The sequence below is a fragment of the Natrix helvetica genome (genome assembly GCF_964273705.1).
Source record: "Natrix helvetica genome assembly, chromosome: 1".
In the NCBI taxonomy this organism is placed as follows: domain Eukaryota; kingdom Metazoa; phylum Chordata; class Lepidosauria; order Squamata; family Natricidae; genus Natrix; species Natrix helvetica.
In genome coordinates, this window is record NC_138548.1 from 205,445,600 (window position 1) to 205,458,353 (window position 12,754).

The 12,754-nt window shown below is 38.1% G+C and overlaps 1 protein-coding gene across 1 annotated transcript; it reads right to left on the reverse strand.

Moving 5' to 3' along the window:
- Positions 1–317: 317 nt before the first annotated feature.
- On the reverse strand, positions 318–11,230 carry LOC309387478 (hepatic lectin-like). The gene is made up of 6 exons (XM_081943969.1): positions 11,108–11,230; positions 8,765–8,869; positions 7,817–7,849; positions 7,095–7,246; positions 4,928–5,040; positions 318–1,596 (listed from the first exon to the last, which is right to left on the reverse strand). Exons 1-6 carry the CDS (start codon positions 11,193–11,195, stop codon positions 1,461–1,463), a joined length of 627 nt encoding a protein of 208 aa, XP_081800095.1. The 5' UTR covers positions 11,196–11,230; the 3' UTR covers positions 318–1,460.
- Between the last annotated feature and the right edge of the window lie 1,524 nt (positions 11,231–12,754).

The window sequence follows — 12,754 nt, forward strand, 5'->3', positions numbered from 1 at the left end:
AGGGACCACGGAGAAGATGGTTAGGAATGATTCTCCACTGTCATAGAAACACGCACCAGAAATAATGGGCATTAGGTTTTATCTAAGTAGATTTTCCCCAGTAATTTTCCCCAGTTTCTTTCTTTAGCAGTCCCAGTTATTGGTGATACTGGATATCTTTAGCTAAGTTAGAAAATTAGTTTACATTTTCATTTATTTAATATTATTAGCTTTCTTCAGGGGAAATGGAGGAAAAATCATTTGATCTGAGTTTAATCCTAGGTACTCCACCATTAGATTTATTAGAGAAAAGCACCAATAAACCGACGTGAAGAAAATGTCTCCAAATTGAAGTTTATTAGGAGGCTTTGCAAAATACTTTGAAAAGGATAGGTAGGAACAGGGTGAAGTTATTGAAATGGACAGACTTTGCCTGTCCCCCACACTAAACAATCTGTCCAGTGCCAATTGAGATAAATCTTTCTAAGGTGATGTGCAGATTTCAAGTGAAGACTTAAATACAATGAAGACCTCTTGTTGCATGGGGAAGGATGCCTGCTGCAATCTTAGTATTATTTGTTTTAACAATTAAACAAGATCACTATAACTAATGTATGCTAAAATATGCTGTTGTCTTACAGCAGGGGTGTCCAAACTTGGCAACTTTAAGACTTGTGGACTTCAACTCCCAGAATTCCCCAGCCAGCAGAGCTGGCTGGGGAATTCTGGGAGTTGAAGTCCACAAGTCTTAAAGTTGCCAAGTTTGGACACCCCTGTCTTACAGCATCAATGTCTTGATTTATCCTTGCAGGTACCAGTTTTCACAACCAAGGTTCAACCTTGGAACAGGCTAAATGAACATAGATTCAGTGGCCTCTGAGCAGATTCACAATTATTACGGAGAATTCTAGATAGTTCGGTGATTAGATTGAGAAATGGTTACAGGTCATGGGAAATGCTCCTAGATTAACGTCAGCCTTTGGCTGGTTTATGTGTTCAAAAAATCCTGGGATCTGAACAGTCATTTCACCATTACAAAAGTGGCTCCAACCAAAGTATCTAAGTACAATGTACTACGCAGTGGTGACATTCATTTTTTTAAAATTACCGGTTCTGTGGGTGTGGCTTGGTGGGCGTGGCAGGAAAAGGATGTTGCAAAATCTCCATTCCCACCCCACTCTTGGGCCAGATGGAGGTGGCATTTGCCAGTTCTCCGAACTACTCAAAATTTCCGCCACCAGTTCCCCAGAACCTGTCAGAACCTGCTGAATTTCACCCCTGGTGCTATGCTATGTGATGCTATGCTCTGCTAGTTGATTGGGTTGATGTATTCACACACACACACACACACACACACACACACAGAGTTGATAGGTGTTTTTTTTTTGTGTGTGTGAAAATATAGCTACATTCCAGCAGGACAGTTGGGATTCCAAAGTACTTGATTTCCTTCTCCTTCAATTTTTTCTGCCCATAATTTTTCAGGAAGGTAAAGGTTTTTTGCATATATAAAATTTTTTTGTATTACAGGATACATCATTCCATTTGCCAGCCTGATAGATTTCGGCACAGTCTTCATTACTGCTGTGGTCATTGGGTTCACCTTCTGACCAATACCTAAAAAAAGGAAGATAGTCAAGTTAGTCTGAGAGAAATTCAGAAAGAGATTTCTTTTCTTTTCACCCATATCATCTTCTGCCTGCCAAGTATAACCTAACGCAAAAGGTCTGTACTTTTCCATTGGGGCTTTGGGTCAGTCATATATACCCCACTGTTTTCCAGTATGAAACTTCAGAAACCATATGTAGGCCTTCAATGTTCAACAGGGGATCCGCCAGATTGGGACTGGTTTAATATTAACGCAATATCTATCTCTACACCATGCTCTGCATCTTATATCATTGTCTTCTCATCTATGGAGAAGAATGTTTCTTCACCTGACTCTTAGAAGATATACAAGGACATGCAATTAGTGCTCTTTTGGATTTACAAATGCCAACAGTATTATAATCAATGTTGAGGTATATTAGAAATTCTAATTCATCAACATCTGGAGGCTTTTACCGAAATTCCTAAAGTCTTTTTCACATGTAATTCCACCCTTGGCTGCTTCTTGGGGATTAAATACAAATTACCTCATTAAAATGATTTGGGATGGCCACTGTCTCCCACATTTGCCATCTTCATAACTTTCTTCATTTTACTTCTTACTTGTGAATAAGTGTATCCCTAATGGTTGATATTGCTTACTTCTTGTCAATGACCAAGGCTCAGTAGAAGTCCACAGCTAGCTAGCTGAGTCTCCATGTTCTCCTTGTTAACACTGCTTGTTCATCTAGCTAGCAGTGAAAGGGAAGGTGGTTGGCAAAAATATGTGTAATGAATGAGCAGCATGGAGAGTAGTGATGAATGAGTAGGTAAATTCCAGATTTTGTAGGATTTTTAGAATGTGTCTGTGCTTATTCAGCTCCAAACTGAACCTCTTCTTGAAAGAGGAGAACGAGGCAAAGGGAAGAAACCTCACTATGTTCTTTATTCTAGTTAGAAGGAATAGCTGAAAACAGAGGATAACTAGCAGCTATGGTTCCTCCTAGTGATCAACTGGGTCAACTAATCCTCTTCACCAGCGAGGCCATCTTGTAGGAGAAACATTTGATGTTTAAAGCCATTGTTAGATGACCAGCTTTTTCATCTCACTATCTTTTCAAGCCCAATGCATTGGAGTTGCTTTGGCTATTTTCAGACATTAGGAATCTATAAGCATGGGCCATAGACATGCTTACTGGTAGCATGCTAGCAATTCTGTATATGATCTCCTTTATCTTATGCCAAGCACTCCTCTGATAGGGTCTCAGGAAATAAGCAAGATAGCCAAGAGCACCAGCTGTTTAAATTGCTCATAACTGCAAGTATTCAGTTATGAAGTCACATGACCAACAGGCTCATCATGCATTAGTATATATGGATGTTGCCCTCATTTGGAAGATCTCATTGAGCTGTCACTTCAAGTACCGTAGTTTTCAAAGTATAAGATGCACCTTTTTCCCTCAAAAAAGAGGGTGAAAATCTGGCTGCGTCTTATACATTGAATACAGCATTTTTGGCCTCCTGAAACCCCACCCACTTTGCAAAAATGGCCATAGATAGCCTTTAGAGGCTTATAGAGTGCTCTTCAGGGCTGGGGAGGGCAAAAATGAGCGAAAATGGTTGTTTTTTGCTCATTTTTGCCCCCCCCCCAGCCCCAGGAGCACTCTACAAGCCTCCTAAAGGCTATGCATGCCCTTTTTTGACAGAAAAAGGCCGGTTTTAACAAAAAACGGGCTGTTTTTGGGAGGTCTGCAGAGTGCAAAAACTTTTTTTTTAATTTGCCTCTTCAGAATCTTGGTGTGTCTTATACTCCGGTGCATCTTATACTCCGAAAAATACGGTAGATCAACTATACATTGTTTTAAAGGGTGCATTGCATTTTCCCCTCCAGTGGTTCCTTAAGGTATTACAGATTTAAGTATGCTTAAAAAAAATAAATGCTATCTTGGTTCCTCGCTCCTGCCAGTTATTTGTCAATACTGTATTGGTCAAAATTGTATTTGAAAGCCACAAAAGTACCATAAGTAACAGATATTTTATAGGGATATCTAATGGAAACATTCTGTGCAGGTAAAGCTCACTCTTTCCGCATGTGGGTGTTAAATGGAAGGTGTGAGGAAGGTAACAGGAAGATGGATTAAAAAATATTCAATGCAGCATAGAATTGTGTAATATGCAACGTCTAGTTCAGTGATGGCTAACCTTCTTGTCATTGTGTGACGAAAGTGCACACGCATGCCCACACCCATAATGCAATGAGGGCACGACACCCCCCGCGTGCCCCTGAAACCTATTCAGCCTAACCCCCCCTCCCCCCGTGCCCCATTTTGGGCCTAGCTGGCCTCCCTGCAGCCTCCTGGGATCAAAAACGGGCACAGGGGTACATGGCCCCCTCGCTCCCCCCACCCCATGCATACGTGCGCGATCCCCCATCCCCGCACATGCATGCACATCTCCCACATGTGTGCCTCCCTCGCATGCCTGGCAGAGACCCCAAAATCAGCTGGTTGGTGGGCGGTATGCACACGTGGTGGTGGAGCTGGCTGGGGCAACAGCTCGTGTGCCCGCAGAGAGGGCTCCGTGTGCCATCGGTTCGCCATCACGGGTCTACTCACTACAAACAGAGACAATTCTTCTTTGTGCTAACAGGGACTTGGCCTCCTTATTCTTCTATCTTTAGAAGAATGGAATATTTAGAATAGATTCTCTGGTATTCTACATGCAGTTCTTTTCCTCCTGCCCAGTCCAATGGCAGCATTTTAAGACAGCAGGCCTTTGGACTGCCAGGAGCTTCTGTACTTCTGTTTCTGGCATCCACCATTCTCATATTTTTTGGTTGGGGTTGCTCTGGGTTGTAGTTTAATAACATTACGAAGGAACAGGTTCTCTACTCCTGCCTCATAATAAAACAAGTGAACAAAGAATATGGAGAGGCTTGGTTAAGAAGGAATGCTTAAGCTATCAATGCAGTCCCATATTAGTCTTTTCTCCCAAGCATTATGGAAATTTATGTTTTGTGGCAGAGTTCATGTCTGTTAATTTAGGGCAGTGTTTCTCAACCTTAACCACTTTAAGACCTGTGGAATTCAACTCCCAGAGTTCCCAGTCCAGCATTCTGGGTGGGGAGTTCTAGGAATGTCAGCATTTTGGCTGGGGAATTCTGGGAATTGAAGTCCATACATCTTAAAGTGGTCAAGTTTTAGAAATACTGGTTTAGGATGTTGAATACTTTTAATAGGAAAGGAACTACATGAAACTTGTGTTTCTGCTTTTTCAGACTGGAAAATTCAGGAAATTTGTTAAGACACCTGCCTAATGGTACGGTAGGATAAGAAAATTGCATTGCACAGGCTTGTCTTACTTGAAGCTGGTTCTGTAGTCTGTGCCATCCACCCATCTCCATTGCCCTTCATCATTGTGATCACTGAGTCCAATCCAGTAGCGCTCATTTCTGCTTTGATCCTGGAGGAAATTCTAGGGTGCCAAAAGTTGGGGAAGGAAAAAGGAATAAAAGTTATAACAGCAGAAGCAGCAACAACAACAACAACAGTGTTCCAAAATATTTAAGTTGAATACATCTGGAAGAATTCTTTTATCTGTATTCATAGTAATTAACTACAGTCATATATTACAAGGCCTTTCTAAAGTGCTTATTCCAAAAATATGTTTTGCTTAATTCAGTGACCATGACTCTGATATGTGTGTGTGTGTGTAAGAAACCATCCTGTTAAAACTTTGATTATGAAATTGATTTGCCTCATTTGTAGCATTCAATAAGATCCTCTGACAAACATCATCTTCCAATTGCAATGTTCTTGTTTTTTTTCTGCCATCAGTTCTATGTTTCTTTCCCACATAAAAAGAACATAGAAGAAACCACCCCTCTTCCTTTTTTAAAAAAAAGGAGGAGCCATTTCTCTGGAATATTCTGTTGACCTGTTGCCTTGATCTAAACATGGGACAGAAAGTCCTTTCTGATATTGCAAACTACATTTCCCTAGATCCTTTGAGGAAGGCAGAGAAATGAGATCCAAAGCTCCTACAAAGTTGCAGTTTCAATAGGAGGTCTTCAGAGCTAAGCAATGCTTCCAGCATATGTATGGCTACTTCTTCTTCTAAAAGAAACAGAAAATTTAGTAACCAGTGGACACATGCATATATGGAGTCTATGCCATTTTGAAGCCACACTAGACCTCACTTTTGAAGAACTTAACTGATTTATTTCTGGCTTAACTGCATTGTAGAGAAACTCATTAAGAATCTAGGATTTGTGTTGCTACTTCTTTAAGTCACTGTAGCCCAATTTCCCCACTGAAGGGAACTCTTACTTTATCTTGCTTTTCTGATCCTGCCCTTGAAATCCTGCCCTTGAACAGTTTTGTGGTTGCCACTAGCTTAGAAAAACAAACCAGAGTGAAACTGAATTTTCTGTTTCCCACTTCCCTATAGTACCATATTGGCTTAGGCAGTACCAAACAGTTCAGTTTATTTATTTTATGGGAAGACAGTTGCCACTTGTAGATATATTCCATTTCCACTTTGGGACTAAAAGGCTAATGCTAAACGAGGAAAAGGTGGCCCATTTCTAGTTTATATGTTCTCTTGCCTCTTTTTTCAGTTAAGATTACCAGGCATTTTCATTTAGTCTCAAATTATCCCCATGTCACCTATTTTAGCTTCTGGTGATTCTTAGTTCTACCTAACTTGCAATATCACTTTGTATCAGTATGGTTTGTTATGAGTGTAGATAGGCAATAGGAACATATATAGCGTATGGGCTCTCTTGTGACAGACATAAATCATAATGAGCTGATTTGGCATGTCCCAGAACTATACCCCTGACTAGAATCTGCAGCGACATTCCTTCATGGATAACCTAATATTACAGCAACCGGTCAATAGTTAACAGCTATGATTGTTATTTATCATAGAGGTTGACAACGTTTTGGTTGTTCTTGTTAGATGTTTCTTTGTTTGCGGTTACATTGTGGTGGGCAAAGTAGTGGTTTCATGCTATCACTGCAAGGGGCAAGACTAGAATTCCAAGAGGTGTATTATCATTGAGGGGGAAAGCTTTGTTTGGACAGATTTTTTTGTAAAGAAGACCTTCCAAATCATGCAGGTGATATTGTTTTTTCGGTGACAGGGCAAAATTCAGTGGCACAATATATAGATCCTGCAATCTGCTCTCCAAAAAGAAAAAGAAAATACCCAGCTTTAATGAATATCCCGATGTACCAAAATAATGACGAGTGCTTTGTATAGATCATCTTGCTTTGTTTGAAAATGCACCAGAGGACATATCTAAGCCTATTCTACCTGTGGAATGTATTCAAAGTAAATCCACTCCTAGTTGCTTTTTTACCCTAAGGTAAAATGCCTTTCAAAAATCAAGGTGGAAAAAAAGGCAGTAACTTGGAACAGAGAAGTAGTGGGTGGGGAAATGTTCCCTCCCAACATAGCTAGTTAGGAGTTGGTAGCAACTTGTAAACTTACACCTTCTCCCAAACAAATGCCAGGATCCTTACCTGTTCATACTGATTGGTGATGACTACCAATTCTGAATTCTGTTCTTCACATTGACCCTTTGCTGTGTGCCAAATAACTTGTTGGAGGGAGAAGAAGTAACATGCACCATCAAAATATTTCCATTCTCTGCTTTTGGCTCCACATGGGTACACTGGCAAAGAAGAAAATAAAAGAACTTTTCTGGCTTCGGTTGCCAGAGGTTTTGGTCTAGATGTCTGCTATATTACACTGGCATTTTGGAATGCATGTACTTCAGCTGTGCACCAAGTACAGCATGAGTGAATTAAGTGTTTCCCTCTGGAAGAACTCAAAGGAATAAACTTAGTCTCAGTAAATTATTTAGTACATTGAAAAGAAGAAGATGCCATGTTAGAATTTAGAAGAGAGGGAAACACAATTGCCTTAGAGATGTCTGAACCACAATTGTAGTGGAAATAAATGATGGCCCTGGACAGGGAGATGAATTAGAAGACCTCCAAAATCCCTTCCATATCTAAGCAACAACTTACTGTAGAAAGCAGATCACATGGTATGCAAATAAATTACTTGGTTAAAACTGAGGCACTAGAGTATAATCCTGCGTGGAAAATGTGCTTTATTGATATTTATTCTCCTAAAGGGCTCCATTGATTGTGGGCTCTGTTGGGATCTCCTTTAATTAGTACCCCCCACACCCAACAATTAGGGCCAGCAGCGCCTTCACTTCTTGAGAATGACTTACCGCTTTCTAGAGGTTGCTGCCGTTTGCTCTTTCCTGTAGGAATAGAAATGTACACAATAATATTACTAGTTAATAAAAGTAATAAAATACCATATTCAAAAGGGATCTTAAGCACTCTGAAAAAAAATCTAGACCTGGAGTTAGCTTTCGAATTCTACATCATATATGTCTCAAGCCTCAAAGGAAAGTATCCTTCACAAATTACAGTTGCTCTCCCTCTCCCTCCCTCCCTCCCTCCCTCCCTCCCTCCCTCCCTCCCTCCTTCTTTCGTCCTTGATTAATATATTTGTGCTTTCATAAGCTCATGCCTTTCAGGGCACATACTGTGAACACCATGGTGAGCTGATATCTTGCCAGCTTTTGTTGGCTAGCAGATTTTTGGAATAGAATAGAATAGAATTCTTTATTGGCCAAGTGTGATTTTGTGAGGTGAATCGTGATTGGATGCTCAATCTGAGTTGATGTTAATTTCTCCAAAACAAAGGTGAGATTTACAACTCTTGTTAACCATTCCTCATAAGTAGACCAAGGAAACTGTCATTCTCATGATTGGCGTATGAGTGGAATGGCTGGAGTTGGGATTACATCAAGCTCACCTTTACAAAGCAGCCTATATGGACATTAAGCTTGACTGATTCTTACATACATTTAATCACTTTTGGGGATTTTTAAAATAGGTTTTGTATATTGGAGAGATTAAGACTGCAAGTACCATATTCATCAGGTGGGGTTTTGCCTCCTTAAAAGACAATGGTGTGAATATTATTATTTTTTTACTACGCAACAAAAAGATGCTTAGTATATACTGGAAATTAATGTATGCTTTGTGGGTTCAGTAACTTGCTCTTTCTAGAATACTAAGGATTTGAGAGAGTTTTAAAGCCACTTTCTACAATGGTTTCTCCTGAAGCCCACCCAGTATGTCAGAAATCAAAATAGCTGATTTACCTTGGGATGCCACAAGTCCAAACAATATGATGATCAGCAGGTAAGAAATGGCCAGAAGCACATAAGTCATAGAAGATGTCCATTTCCACTGTGGGATATATCTGTCTTGGGAGGGGAGGGAGGGGGAGAATGAGAGAGAGAGAGTGTGTGTGTAAGAATCTAGCATGAAAATTATTTCCAGTATTCTAAAACTCCTTACATACTAAAACCATTGGATAGACAATGCTCCACTATAATGTTCTAATACGATTTTTAATTTCTAATGTTAGGAATGTATGCATACCTGACCATGTGGTCTTGCTGTATTTCCCATAGTAATAAGAGCAAATAATATAGTTTTCTATATAAGTAGATTGCTATGAAACATAAATAACCTGGCAATAATGAAAGATCAGTATTTATTTTGAGTTCTATTTTTCCCTTAGCTCTGTGCTGAGCAGTGATGCCACCAAAGTAATATTTTCTGGCTGAAAAGTTTGACTTGTGGGGAATTATGTTACTAATCTTAAATACAGGGCAAATGTTATAATCTTATAATTTTTCTCAGAAAGTTAATCCAAATTAGAGTCAGGTTTATGCTCCTTGCTACAAATCAATAAAATAAGGAGGGAACATGTCAAAAATATCATGGATGCCATATTTTAATCACCTATGTGTAAAAATGTGTTGAAATCATAGGCACAGAATGATGTAATATAGACAGAATAATGCTGTTTCACCACTGCTTGTTTATCTTTTAAATTTAAATTCACGATTTGTTAACATTTTGTGGATATTAGAGACCTTCAAAACCGTGAGCTTAATCTGGTAGCTAATGAGTTTTACCTCTTTCAGATTTAAGAAATTTAAAATTTTAAATACTTAAAAGAATTTAAAACATTATGCAGTTGGAAAAAAAGGGGGGGAAATAGAACGTTGACGTAAGAATATTTTAAATGGATTGGGAGACCAGAAAGATTTGAAAGATTGATTCTATTTTTGCTGTAAGATTTGAAAAACAAATATATAATTAAATCATATACTGATGGGAAATGACTGAAAGGAAACCAAACCCATATTAGGAACTGAGACTTGATTAAGGTTGAGACTGGACAGCACAGAGAACTAAAGGAGCAGGCAGAAAAGAGATAAAATGACTAAACTGAGTATAACTTTTTCTTATCTTAAGGATATTTTTTAAAAAATATGGACTGAAATATTAATAGCTAATATCTCATATAGACATTTCAATGGATAAACTTTTAGAAGTTGAAGAGAAAAATTTTAAGAAACTTTTACATGATCAAGGACAACCAAATGGAGATTACTAAAATGGGAGAGCAAAAGACAAATCATGAAAAGGACTTAGATGTGGAACAGGTATGGCAAGAAATCTTGGATGATGCCCCTTTATAAGATTTATAAAGAAGCCTGGTAAAAACTTTGAAGATTTGTTTTAAATGCCAACAAATTATGAAAGACCAAATCCTTTGATGCCATAAGAATGATTTAAAGGTTAAGATTACGCAGAGCAAAAAAGGAATATAAAGTTGGACTATTTGATTAGGGATAAAATACTTGTTTGATATTTCTGGTAACTCCTAAAGGAGTTTTTGCTGAACTAGGATTGAAAAGATGATTTCTAGACTGCATATAGATAAACATTAGACTATGGGAAGAAGAGGTCTTTTTTTAAAAAAAAATGTAACTTTGAAAGAGGGGGGAAAGTTAGTATAACAGCTTATGCATTTTTAATGGTCTTTTTCTTTTCTACTTCTAATTATTTCCTTTTTTCCCCCCTGTATCTTCTGAACTTTCCTTTTTTCTATCTTAGTTTGCATTAGTTATTGCTATGTTTGTTGAAAGCTTCAATGCAATTATTAACAAAAATGTCATTTCAAAGTTAATGAACTTATAACAAAAGAATTAGAGAAATACACTATTCCAGAGCCTCTTAATCTGGGACAGAAATATATTCTCAGATTAAAAGACTGCGCTTGTATCCCAACTAAGAGTAAGACATCCCTGTGAGCTGAAAGCAGGCGACAGGAAATGCCTTGATCCAGCTAGGAGAAACAATTTTTTTCAGAATGTCTTGCTATTCTGAAAAATCACCCAGAAATAATTGAAGATAAAGCCACCACAGAATTGGAGGAGGATAACCCTAACATTTAGTTCATCCCAAATGATCCTGGAACTGTTTCAGTTAAAGCAAGCCTTCTCTAATTCTAGTGTTAACTGAGTTTTATGATAAAGATGACATTGTATCCCCCTCTTAACCCAGGCAGGCACAGACAATAAGGAGCTAAACAAATTCTTAGTGTTTCCCCAAACCATTAAACTGAATCAATAATAAATATTTACCAATTTTTCTTGCTGGCATGTGTACTCCGATTTCTGCTAAATATTCTTGGTCATTCACTTGCTGTTCGCAGTTATCGGTGGGAATCATTGTGCACTGAGCTTACGATCGGGGTGGGTTTTTACAGCTTGAATTGAGGAACTTAAATATAATGCATAAGCTCCCCCTCTTTCATTGCTGCTTCTTAGAAATGACAAAAAGAAATTTGCTTGGAATTGGGCTCTTACTGGGCAGGTCCTGTCAAGGAGCCTGAAGCACACTCTTGAGATGTTGGTTGGGAAGAGTTTGGGTCTCTAACTCATAAGGGAATGGAGAATGATCTTTGGACTGTAAACCTGGTCACCTCTTTATTATATCTATGCCTCTCCTGGTTTAGTAGGCTACTTGGGAGGTGACTTAGATTAAGTCCATGCTTAATGTTAGCTTTCTTGAGGGAAGAGGTGATTCTACTGGCCCTAAAGGAGACAGTGGTATGACTCTCCTCAGGAGGGCATCACTGGATCTTACAGTCCTGGACAATTTCCATCTAATTTCCAACTTTCCCTTAAAGAATTTTATATTAATTTGGATGTATCTTGTGGACATATATTGTTCTTTTATTCTATTAGAATAGCAGTTATAAAGAAGAAAAGTGAAACATGTAGAAAAAACGAGATATACAAAAATTATCACCGTGTCAGTTAATATTTAGTTGGGTAAACTTTAGTACGAATTATGGCCTTACAACTTCTTCCCATGGAGTGAACCAAGTCTTTTAGTTCTGCAGCTGTTGTTATGTGAAAGCAAGATTGAATGATTGCTTCTATTAACTGTGTTTTATTGCTGGCTATATTTGGCTATAACGTTTCATAAAATACAGATAATTGAACAAACTTTGTTGCACTACATTCTTGATTAAATTATCTTTCCACTAATATAAAATCTCATACTCCCTAAAAAAAAGTGGTGTTATTAGGCACAAAACTCAAAAATACACTTTTCCCAAAATGTTTGCACAATTTTGGCCACTACTGTATGTCAACCTACACCTTCCATGAGTGTAAGGACAAGTGCGTTTGGTGTTCACACATATTATATGTCTAATTAACGCTCTCACTGGACTTTATGCTCTATGTTGATTTTTAACCATATTATTGTAAGTTTGGTACTGACGAGCCAATACGAAATGTTTGCATCTACTGCTGTTCCTCTTTTAACTGCTTTGTTCAAATTGTTTTTTTAAGAATGTTTTTTATTTTTGAATAAACACAAACACAAAGCACACAAAAAAACCCCACAAAACCATCTTCCATTACAAATTGTAGAAAGTGTGTCGATTGGTTACAAAAACTTCTGTGCATCCCTTCCACAGTCATCACCTACAATTCATATCAAATATTACTATCATCATACCTCAACCTTCATTTGACTATAATTGTTTTCATGTCCTTTTATATAAAACATTCCAGATTTAAAGCAAAACCACATGATGGCATTCCATTAGCTCTTCCCAATATCATCCGGTAACATGACATCTTTATAACATGTTCTAAATAAAAATTGATTATATTTAATAACAGAGTTTCTAAACCTCCTTTGGTAGTCACCATTTGCAACTTATATCAAATTTCCTCTTATCAAACCAATACATATATATGCATTATTATCAT